General features: G+C 39.1%; 1 protein-coding gene across 1 annotated transcript; it reads right to left on the reverse strand.

Annotated features, from left to right (window-relative positions):
• Positions 1-5942: 5942 nt before the first annotated feature.
• LOC105510518 (chromosome unknown open reading frame, human C15orf61) lies at positions 5943-12094 on the reverse strand. Its single transcript, XM_011940345.1, has 2 exons — positions 11574-12094; positions 5943-6827 (listed from the first exon to the last, which is right to left on the reverse strand). The coding sequence occupies exons 1-2, from the start codon at positions 11917-11919 to the stop codon at positions 6700-6702; spliced, it is 474 nt and encodes a 157-aa protein (XP_011795735.1). The 5' UTR covers positions 11920-12094; the 3' UTR covers positions 5943-6699.
• Positions 12095-12329: the final 235 nt, after the last annotated feature.

The following is a 12329-nucleotide window of genomic DNA, read 5'->3' on the forward strand; positions in this document are numbered from 1 at the left end:
GTGGTAACTGATATTCTTTATCCAGCAACTAGGATCTAAGAAAGGATATTTTCATTTACTAACACTTTACATGCCTTACGTTGGTCTTATCTTAAATAATCTCCAACCAAATGTAACCTTTTCATAATGTTACTAAAAATGATCCCAAATGAAATTTCATCTACTTAATCAAAACTAGGTTTCATAATTAAAAATTTTTAAATTCTAAGACTGCTACATACAAAATGATGTCAACATGCTTTAACTATTTTAATCTCTAATATTTTTTAACCTGATGCAGTCATATTTTATCATACTAACATTGAATCCTTTACTAATTTTTAAAAATTGTTTTTAATTGTGATAAAATACACATAATATAATATTTACCATCTTAACCTTTCTTTTTTTTCTTTTTAGAGACAAGGTCTTGCTGTGTTGCCCAGACTGGAGTGCATTGGCTGTTAACAGGCACAATCATGCCACACTGCAGCTTTCGAACTGTTGGGCACAAGTAATCCTCCTGCCTCAACCTCCCATTAACTGTACCATTCAATGGTTGTAAGTACATTGATGTTATTCTACAACCATCAATACCATCCATTTACAGAACATTCATCATATTGCAGAACCCAAACTCTGTACCCATTAAACACTAATTGTGCATTGTCCTCTTTTTTTTTTGAGACGGAGTTTCACTCTTGTTACCCAAGCTGGAGTGCAATGGCATGATCTCGGCTCACTGCAACCTGCAGTTCCCAGGTTCAAGCCATTCTCCTGCCTCAGCCTCCCAAGTAGCTGAGATTATAGGCACGCGCCGCCACGCTTGGCTAATTTTTTGTATTTTTAGTAGAAATGGGGCTTCACCATGTTAGCCAGACTGGTCTTGAACTCCTGACCTCGGGTGATCCTCCTGCCTCGGCCTCACAAAGTGTTGGGATTACAGGCATGAGCAACTGCATCCAGCTAGTCCTCTTCTCTTTAATAATTTTAAGAGCCTTATTAAGATATAATTCCCATGCCATACACTTCTTTCATTTAAAGTGTACAATTCAGTGGTTTGCATATAGTCACAGAATTGGGCAACCAAACCCAATCAATTTTAGAACAGTTTCATCAGCAGCAAAAGAAGCCCCATGCCCCTTAGTGGTGACTCCCCATTTCTCCCCAACCTCTTCAGCCCTAGGCAACCACTAATCTACCTTCCGTCTCTATAGATTTGCCTATTCGGGACATTTCATATAAATGGAATTATATGAAATCTTTTACAACTGGCTGATTTCACTTAGTGTAATATTTTTAAGCTTCATCATTGCTATAGCTTGTATCAGTATTTCATCCCTTTTTTGAATGAGTAATATTCCATTGTGTCACTATGCTACATGTTACCTGTTCATCAACTAATGAATATTTTTGTTTCCACTTTTTTGCTAGTATGAATAATGCTGGTATGAACAATTGTGTACAAGTTTTTGTGTGGATATATGTTTTCAGTTCTCTAGGGTATATACCTAGGAGCAGAATTGCTGGGTCGTGTAACTCCATATTTAATCTTTTTCAGGAACTGATAGACTGTTTTCCAAAGCAGCTGCACCAATTTACATTTCCTCCAGCAATGCATGAGTTTTTCATTTCTCCACATTCTCATCCACACTTATTTTTGTCTTTTTGATCACAGTCATCCTAGTGGATATGAAGTGGTATCTCGTTGTGGGTTTGTTTTGCATTTTCCTAATGATCAGTTGAACATCTTTTCATGTGCTTGTTAGCCATTTATGTATCTTCTTGGAGAAATGTGTATTCAAATCAAATTTTCAATTGGGTTGGTGAGCTTTAAAAGTTATTTATGTATTCTGGATATAAGTCCCTTATCAGATATATGATTTGTACATATTTTCTCCCATTCTGTGGGTTGTCTTTCATTTTCTTGATAGAGACCTTTGTAGCACAAACATTTTACGTTTTGATGAAGTCGTGGTTGTATTTGTCTGTTTTTTCTTTTGTCATCTGCCTTTATCCTTTTCCGAAATGTTATAGGTTGGTGCAAAAGTAATTGTGGTTTTGGGTTTGCCTTTTTTTTTTTTTTTTTTTTTTTTGTGAGACAGAGTCTTGCTCTGTCGCCCAGGCTGGAGTGCAGTGGCGCGATCTCGGCTCACTGCAAGCTATGCCTTCTGGGTTCACGCCATTCTCCTGCCTCAGCCTCCTGAGTAGCTGGAACTACAGGCGTCTGCCACCACGCCTGGCTAATTTTTGAATTTTTGGTAGAGACAGGGTTTCACCATGTTAGCCAGGATGGCTCTATCTCCTGACCTTGTGATCCGCCCACCTCGGCCTCCCAAAGTGCTGGGATGACAGGCGTGAGCCACTGCACCTGGCCACCTTTTTTTTTTAATTGCCAAGTTTGTGTTGGTGGAAACTGTTTTAGCCACATTTTCATTAAAAGAAAAAAATTCCACATCTGATCTCCAATTTATATTAGAAAACTACTCTGTGGACTGTGGTCATACTAATAACACTTCTTATTGTTGGGAAAACCCTGGTGAAACATTTGTCAAGCACCTAAAATGATATGAAAGTGAAATCTAGTAATTAAGATTTGTGTTCTATCGATTGTGTAGCTTAAGTAATTTTTCATTACTAACAGATTTAATAAGTATAAGTAGTTAAAGATACTGACTTGGCACTAGTCATTAGCATGTAATTGAACTAGTAAAAAAGATCAGTTAAAGCTGTGTTGATTACCACCTTATCTTTGAAAGGCAATTAAAGACCTCAATCATTGCAACAAGATTTGATTGTGCAGCCGTTATTGGACATTGATCTTTCAGCAAAGTGCAGTTACATTTTCCATTAATTTACAGTAACAGAGTTTAACTCTGATACCCTAGACTGTTGACCCAGGTGAGATGTAATGCTAAGTACTTGTTAGGTTAAGATGCCCCCAAATGTCATTATTGTCTGAATAGTAAGTGCTGAAAAACAGTAGATACTCAATCCACTAGCTTTAGGATAAGGTTTCTGTTGTCTGCATCAGCTTTTCAGTGAAGTGAAACTAAGATCTTTGCCTTTTATGTCATCCCACTTATTCAAACATCATTAACAGAGTTAAAAGATATTTCATGAAGAACTGTAGATGTTCTGTGCTTACAGTTTTGTGAATATAAATATAAATATAAATATATATATGGTGAATATAAATATAAATGACGTGAAGTAAAATGTACTTTAAAAAATACATATGGATTTTAATACTTAAAAATGTTTCAGCCAGGCGCGGTGGTTCATGCCTGTAATCCCAGCACTTTGGGAGGCCGAGGCGGGCGGATCACCTGAGATCAGGAGTTCAAGACCAGCCTGACCAACATGGTGAAACGGTCTGTACTGAAAATACAAAATTAGACAGGCGTGGTGGTGCATGCCTGTAATCCCAGCTACTCAGGAGGCTGAAACAGGGGAATTGCTTGGACCTGGGAGGCGGAGGCTGCAATGAGCCAAGATCGCACCACTGCACTCCAGCCTGAACAAGACTGAAACTCCTCTCAAAAAGAAAAGTTGCCGGGCGCGGTGGCTCAAGCCTGTAATCCCAGCACTTTGGGAGGCCGAGGCGGGTGGATCACGAGGTCAGGAGATCAAGACCATCCTGGCTAACATGGTGTAAACCCCGTCTCTACTAAAAATACAAAAAACTAGCCGGGCGTGGTGGCGGGCGCCTGTAGTCCCAGCTACTGGGAGGCTGAGGCGGGAGAATGGCGTGAACCCGGGAGGCGGAGCTTGCAGTGAGCCAAGATTGCGCCACTGCACTCCAGCCTGGGCGACACAGCGAGACTCCGTCTCAAGAAAAGTTTCAATTTTTACAGAAGCCAACGTTAGAAAAATATTAATGCCCCAAAATGTGTGGTAAACTATAACTGATTGTACAATTTGGCATTTTAGGACATCAGCACTAAGAAAATAGAGATTTTTGTATTAGCAGCCTCTCTCATGCTCCCAAATAGGTTACTGAATCTTTATAGTGGCTCAAACCTTACACAGGAACTGAGAATTTTGCCTAGAAATTTATTCCAATACGTGATCATTCATTTGTATAGAAATAACAATAGAAGAGATGCAAGGTTTTGTATAAAAGTACACCTTTATTAAAACAGTTTTGGTTGGATTAAAGACAAAAATCCTATCAAAGAAATATGACAGAAAAGCTAAATCAGTGGTTTCACCAATTAAGGAAACTACTCATATGCAGAAGAGCAGGGCCTGTTCAGCTCCCCACATGCCACTTCAGGGTTAGTGGGCATGTGCCTTCAGCGCACCTCTCCTACTCTCTCCATCACCTTGTTTTTGAAATGTTTTAATTAATGAAGTCCTTTAAGTATAAATGTAAATATATGGAGCAGAAGAATGTGGATTATAAAAACAGAGCTTTTGCAGAGACAAAAGTAAAACTGATGCACATTTTCGGGTAGAAAAGTCTCGTTTCATTCTTCTCAGACTGCAAGTGGAAAAACGAAGACACAAAGGAGGAGAGCTATTAGCCTGAGGTCAAAAAGACAGCACTGATACTAAAAATAGACTTAGTCTCCTGACTTACACGTTTATGCTCTCCCTTTTAGGCCATGATACTTTGGTATAATATGCAGCTTTAAAGAAAAAACTTAAACCATTGCTGTTCAGTGGGAAGTACTGTTTTCAGACTAAAAGTTTACAAGACTTAATAAATCCAATGAATGATATTTAAATTTTTAAACCACGCCTTTACCCATTGTTGACTTCATCCTTCACCATGATCAACTCCATAAGAGCAAGAGGTCTATTGATTTTCATGTAATACAAGAAAATATTACATTTGCTTAATTGTTATAGTGAGCACATTAGACAAGAAATCAAGGCCCTATTTAATGCTGCAAACAGCAGAGAATTACAGAGATCAATAGGGTAGTTTGTCAAAGATGTTCTCCAAGGAGACTTACCTATCACATATGGACAAGAAGTCACACTGACTATAGCTATTGAAAAACAGGTAAGCAGAGTCAGCAGTACAAATTATCAGAAATCAAACATGCCAGTGTGAAAAGAGGTGGAACTCGACTGAAAAGCTGTATTCATAGTCTGGTAATTAAAAACCATTTTATCAGCCTTGTGTTGGGACGAAACCTTTACAGCCAGTATTGACAAGACCAGCAGCAATGAATGAGCAGTATTTGACTTAAAACTTATGAGCTATAGTTATTTAACTTTGCCCATTACAGAGGAAATCAGTTCTAGCCTTCCCTGCAAAATGCTAATAGTCAGTTGTTTTATTATTAATGAAGCTTAATGTAACACTATCTCCTTTGTGTAAGCCATTCATTTAACTAGTGTCAAGTATATTCTTCTGGACTAAATATATTGGCATAAGTACTTCTTTGATTAAACTGTTACTCAGAATTGCTTTTAGACAAGTGAACACTACATATATTTGCAGAACAGTTCACTCTCTGTAGATCATTTAAAATGACTACCTTTAACGAAGCTGGTTTGTATTACTTCATTATTCTGGTGCCTTCACCTCAGTCACTTCTACTCACTTTCTCTACTGACTTGACAGGAGTAAGCATCCAAATGTTGAATTTTATTAAATGTTTTGCTACAAAAATGTGTAAGTGTTGCAGAGTATCAGCAACACATTAACATAAAATGATATATAATGTATGTTTGTAATTATGGGAGAGATCATAAATCTTAAACACCCATTGGTTTAGAAATTAAATAGTTCTACTTAGTTCTCCCTAAATTACTCCAAATTTCTGAAATTTACCATTCATCTGGGTATTTTGTGACTACCCCAAGGATAAATTTTTTAAATGACTTGGCTTTCAAAAATGCAATTAAGTTAATAAAATTCAAATGCAAAAGTGCCATTAGGTCTTTAAAATTTCAGCCCACTCCCTATTGCCAATAAGTCTATGGATATATACCATTTCAGTTAATTGCTTTTATAAACAGTTACTAAATTTATTTTTCTGCATCTTTCTAGAAGACCTTAATTGTTCTGGCAGCTTTATAGGAAAGCTATTTTAACTTTTAATAAGTCTGAATTTAATTCACCTTGCTACAGTTATATTAACCACTTATTATTACATTTTAAAAACGATATGGTTTTGGACTCTTTAAGCAACAAGAAGTTTCAACATTACACTCCAACCCCTCCTCCAGGTAAATGGCACAAGGCCTTTAAAACATTTCTACTTACAATCCTGGCAGCTGAATGGCTTAGTCTTGAGATTATAATTAGATTCTCATCAATTCTGGATTTGCCAATGATATAATATTTCCATCATACATCCTAATGTCTTCTACTTCTTTTTCCATTGTTATATATTTCCCCCCCTCCTCTTTTGTGTGGGCATCTCTATTTTTTCTTCAGAGTTGATTTAAATTGTTAATACCTAATTATAGAATCTATTACATTGTAATCATTTTTTATCTGTAGGTTAACCTAGTTCTAGGGAAAAAATGGTGTGAAGCTTCATGTGTTTGTAGTTCCCATCAGCTAAATAGAGTCCGTAATATATAACAGTGTTACGAAAAGCTTCACCTCTTGAGGGCAATGATTCATCTTAAAGAAGCAGATACTGTAGAAAGAAAAAAGTATTTGCAAAAGTTTTATTTTAAAGGATCAAAAATAAATACTGCACATATACACAGAGAAAATCCACTGATATTTATGTTCTTCGATGCACACTTTCAATACATGGCACCTTCATCTTCTTTATTGAGAAAATAAACTGTTATGGGTCCATAACTGGTATGTACAGTCTCTGTGACTCTGGCAAATAACCAGGAGCCAAGTCCATATAATAAAGTTGGAATACCTAAAAAACAAATGAATATGTATAAACATCAATGCTTATTAATCATGCAAGTTACTAATCACATATAACACTCTTCAGCAATGTTAACAAATTACAATGTGCTAAAATATAAAAATATTACTCAACATTGACTATGATTATCTAAGGGCTCAATTTCATCAACGTGGAACATGATGGCAATTACGTGAGTCGAGAGGTTTTCACACTATAGACAAGGCGGGTATAAATGTTAATTTAAGTACTTCATAAATTCACTACCCTTGAATAATCCTGAAGTAATTCTGTATTCTTTTCATAAATAAGAAAATGGAGAATACTCATTAATTTAGTTGTAGATACTCCTGATTATTAGCCTTGAGCTAAAGTTACTAGGTTAACACTACTGGGTTTTTTTTTTTGTTTATTTTTTTTGAGATGGAGTCTCACTCTGTTGCCAGGCTGGAGTGCAGTGGTGTTATCTCGGCTCACTGCCACCTCCACCTCCTGGGTTCAAGCGATTCTCCTGCCTCAGCCTCCTGAGTAGCTGGGACTACAGGCGTGCGCCACCATGCTCAGATAATTTTTGTACTTTTTCAGTAGAGACGGGGTTTCACCATGTTGGCCAGGATGGTCTCGGATCTCTTGACCTTGTGATCCCCCTGCCTAGGCCTCTGAAAGTGTTGGGATTACAGGTGTGAGCCACCGCGCCCGGCCAACATTACTGTTCTTTTAGTAGTAACACTAATGGCTGAAGTAATTTTTGTGCAACTTAAAAGAAGCTGGGTCAAAGAGCTGTCTTTAAAATCTAAGGCAAAACCTAACTCCAAGTAAGATTTCAGTACAACAGGCATGAGAAAAAAACTATTATTATCATTTTTTCAGTTGATCTGAAAACAACCTTGTTTCAGCCAATTTGAAATCAATATACAGTAGACTCCAACATGTGTTTCTTCTTTGGAATTGATAAGATTTTGCTACTTTGAGATTAGTTGCCTTTTGTGATATACAAAACTAAACACACTATCCAGAGATACACATTAAGCACTCACTTGCATATGAGACTGTTGGACACAAAACAAACTTTCACAATTCCTATCTTTTTAAAGGTACTTATTTAAAATCAATGACTACTAACATATTAAAAATGTAATAAAACCATAGGCACATGAATCAATAACAAGCATTAATTTTATGCTCTTACGAGGGAAATGGGCAGAAAGTGATACTTTAAAAGGATAGCTGTACATTTGGAAAATCACTTACTTTCTAGTAATAAAGAAAGCGGCCGGGCACTGTGGCTCATGCCTGTAATCCCAGCACTTTGGGAGGCCAAAGCAGGCAGATCACCTGAGGTTGGGAGTTTGAGACCAGCCTGACTAACATGGAGAAACCCCATCTATACTAAAAATACAAAATTAGCCAGGCGTAGTGGTGCATGCCTGTAATCCCAGCTACTCGGGAGGCTGAGGCAGGAGAATTGCTTGAACCAGCGAGGCAGAGGTTGCAGTGAGCCGAGATCACACCACTGCATTCCAGCCTGGCGACAAAGAGAGACTCGGCTCAAAAAAAAAAAAAGAAAAGAAAAAGAAAAAAAGCAACACATGCTCTGGACTAATCATATTGCTAAATTTTTGTCTTATTTTTCTGCAAGAATATATTTGCTGTGTTAAGCTCTTTTTGAGTGTGTTTGTTGAACTACTTTGTGCTTCTCCCTGAAGCTGCATTCCAGTCACTGTGATACCAGAGATTAATCAGGAGAAGCATCACATCACTAGCTAGTAATGAGGAGAAGAGGAAAAAAATGCCCATTCAGGCTAGCATCTCTCTATTTTTAGGAATATACTGGGTCACAGTTTGTCACCATCACAGGGTTCCCTGGAACTCCTATGAAACCTTTTATAGTGTATCACCTTCTTTGCCCTGATAATGTCTAAAAGAATCTCTAAATACCTCGAGGGAATGTCATCAAAAAATCCACAAAAAACTAGAATAATAAAGCTACTTATAAATCATTTAACCACAAAGAAAAAAAAAAAGGCAAGTGGCACAGGGGTGGGAGGTGGAAAAAGAAGAATACGAACAAGCTAGGCAGAAATGAGAGAGAAGTAGAGGGAGTAGTTGAAATAAAAAATGAATTTAAAATGCAATATCACAACTTCAAAAGCTGAAAATCAATGGAATGAGGAAGAAAAAAATAGGCTCTAGAAGCAATTACTAATTTTCTAAGCATACTGAGACTAAAATATATAAAATAGGCCTCTTAAACCAAGGCTAAGTATATAAATTTAAGGAATACCTGGTGACACTGACAATTTTGTTTTACAGTATTTATCACAGTTATCAGTTAACATATTGATTTTAAAAATTCATACTTTTGAAAAATCATAAATACAGAAAAAATACAGTCAATATCTTTTCAGCTAAAATCAAGGGCTGATTTTTATTAAGATTACTAGCTTAATAACTATATCATATCTTATTAAAAAATAACCAGGAACCATTAGCAGTAATGCTGTTTGACAGGAGATGGAGTTATGATCTGAGTCAGAAATTCTGTATTTTTTCCCTTTGCTGTCTATTTAATGCAGTCAGACTAATACTCAAAATGGGAAGGTTTGCCACCTATATAACTTATATATTACAAAATCTTCTTTGTAGCACAATCTTCTTTGTATGCTTTAAAGTCTGTAAGATTCTATGGAAAATTCAATTTTTTCTGAAAAATTAAATTTATATCTGAAATATATAACATCAAAAGAACCTGAAAATCAGTTCTTTGCATAATAATTCACTTTGAGCCAGTTGAACAGTAGGTAAACCACTGTCAAATTAAGTACTTTAAAAAATTAGAATTCCTCAGTAAATCCCATTCATTCCAATGGTAAGTTGCTTTTCTTAAATCTCAATCTACCTCTCAGCAGGATACCTAGACTAGTAAACCATCAGTAAAATGTCAGCTTCCAATGAAGGGAAGACGGAGGAGAAAAGGAGCAAATGGGTAAACAGAAATCTTTATTATTTACCAAATGGAAAAATGAATTACTCTAGTAATTACTAATTTGGAAGGGAAGAAGAGGAACAAAATCCTAAGTATAATATTAATAGGATATGTACTTGATCATCCAGAGAGACGACTGTACATCACAGAATAGGAAAGGACTCTATTATCTAATTCACATCCCCTCTACCTTCAGACAAAAATTAAAAATAAATGTTACCAGATGTGTTCACCACTTTAAAATATTTTTAAATTTCCTTTATCAGTATATCCCAATTTGTATTAAAGCATGCATGAACAAAAAGTTGTCCTTTTTGCTTAACTTAGAACTCTTACTCTCATTTTACCAGGATTTTTAGGATGTCCAAAAGACCATACATACCATTAAATCACTCTCTCACATTAAAAAACAAAACAAAACACACTACAACTGTTGTTTCTTTCAACTTTAAAAGGTTTTACTTTTCTATGTGTGGAATGTTCTGAGTATCCACTTTTTTTGGATGTCTTTATATCTAAAAGAGAGGCCCCTAATCATTGAGGTGATCTTAAACAAAATGTTAACACTAAAAATGTGACTTTAAAGGAAAAAAAGGCATTTGGTTTACCTATAACCCTCCCGTTATGCTTTTCCTATTATTCTTTAGGGAAGAATGATTTCTTGCTTATGAAAATGCTAAAATAAACTTATACTACTCGAATCTAGTTAACACTCCAGTCTTTCCAAATAATTTCGAATTGAATTTCCTAAGTCACCTCACCTTTCAACTTCAACCAACCTCCAAAGTAGTGGGCATGCTTTATACAGTCCATCAGTCAAATAATAAGAGGCATTTTTAAAGGATAACACTTTGCTAAATAATTTTCTCCTTACAGGACAGTCCAGTGGAGTAACGGCTCAAAAAGTCCATGACTGACATATATGTTATTATAAGTAAAAATACACAGACCATTTTTAACCTTAATGGACGATCAGATTATGTAATAGTATTACTAGCACGGCTGCGCAGGGTATAGTTTAATTCCGGCTTTTAAAACCTGGCTAGGTAACATGTTTCATTCAGCTCCATGGCTAGATTTTGAATCACTGAAATCTAGATTGATTTTATACAGCTATTAGTAAGTTCAAAACATCCTGAGGCCTTCTGTTTTCCCCTGACCTATTTCCATGTTCGTACCAAAAGAAAATATACACCTAGGGACAGTAAACACCCTCAAGGCATCTCCATGAAAACATACAAATATTAAAGATCTTTAAAAATATTTTAGGCCTAGTACCTCAGGAAGCGTTATGTCTGGTGCTTTTAGTAAAACAAACTTTGAATTCATATAAAGAAACTTAAAGAGTAGTTCCAGTTCTTGCAACATAATGCAGCCGCAAAGTGATGTTCACGGGAATGAGTCCTGTCGTGCAGTAGGACGGGTGTCAATTTCGGAGCCACTTTCCAGGGGGCGTTTCCTGACGCCCCCTGGCTTAGTGCCCAGACAGGGGTCGTCCCTAGTTAACTTGGGCAGGACAGGAGGGCGGCCCGCTCCTCCCTAGGCCCGAGGATGCGCCCGCAGCAGGTGAACGGCTTCGGGAGCCAGGAGCTCGGCAAGCTGAGGACCCTGGGCAAGGACTATAAAGGACCCAAGGCGAAGCCAGCGCCGGGAGGCAGAGCCGACCCCGGCGGGACTCCACCAGCCCGCGAGCGTTCAAGTGCTCGGCCGCTGCGGGGCCGTCGCGGCGAAGCGGGCCTCACCGCGTGGGCGCGGTAGTCGCCACTCACCGAGGTTGACGACCTTGAGCGCAGAGAAGAAGCGGTTCTGCCGGGCCAGGTCCTGCCAGGGCGCCTTGGAGCAGTGGTACTTGATGAAGGGGAAGCAGCCCGTGCGCAGGACGTGGTAGTTGGCGCCCTGCACCGGCCAGTTGAAGTGAGAGAGGCCGAACTGGTCGTTGCGGACGGCGCTGTAGGGCACGCAGAAGGAGGTCCAGTGCGGCAAGCGCCGCTGCAGCAGGTGCCGCGTCAGCACCTCGGAGGCGCTGGGCTTGGGGCGGGCAGCGGCGCGCGAGGCCCACGGCCTGCACAGCAACAGGCGGAGCGCGACCTCGTGGGCCATCCGCAGGGCCTCCATGGCCCGCAGCGCCGGGGACGCAGGCGGGTGTACGCAGCCGCCGGCGCACAAGCACGCCCCCGGGCAAGCGGCGGCAAGGCCAACGGGCGCCGCGCGGGTGCCCGAAAGCCCCAGGGGTGCGGCGGCGCGTGCGCAAAGCGGTCCCGAGGCCTCCCGCTGGGGGTGGAGTCCGGGGGACGGGAGGCGTGACCTGCGCGAGGCGGGACCTGCGGGAGGTGGAGGGACACCTGCGTCAAGGCGCTGGTTTTGAGTGGCTTGGTATGACCTCGCGCCGTCATTAGTAACTCTGGGGCGGAGGAGGGATTCGGGGAGGTCTCATCAATTTGGGTCTGAGGAAAATTTAGGTGTAAAATAATTCAATAACTTAACCATCTCCGCAAGGGGCAGAACTCAAACCCAGGTCTCCCTCC

The sequence above is a fragment of the Colobus angolensis genome, unplaced genomic scaffold (assembly GCF_000951035.1).
Source record: "Colobus angolensis palliatus isolate OR3802 unplaced genomic scaffold, Cang.pa_1.0 Scaffold19, whole genome shotgun sequence".
NCBI lineage: Eukaryota > Metazoa > Chordata > Mammalia > Primates > Cercopithecidae > Colobus > Colobus angolensis.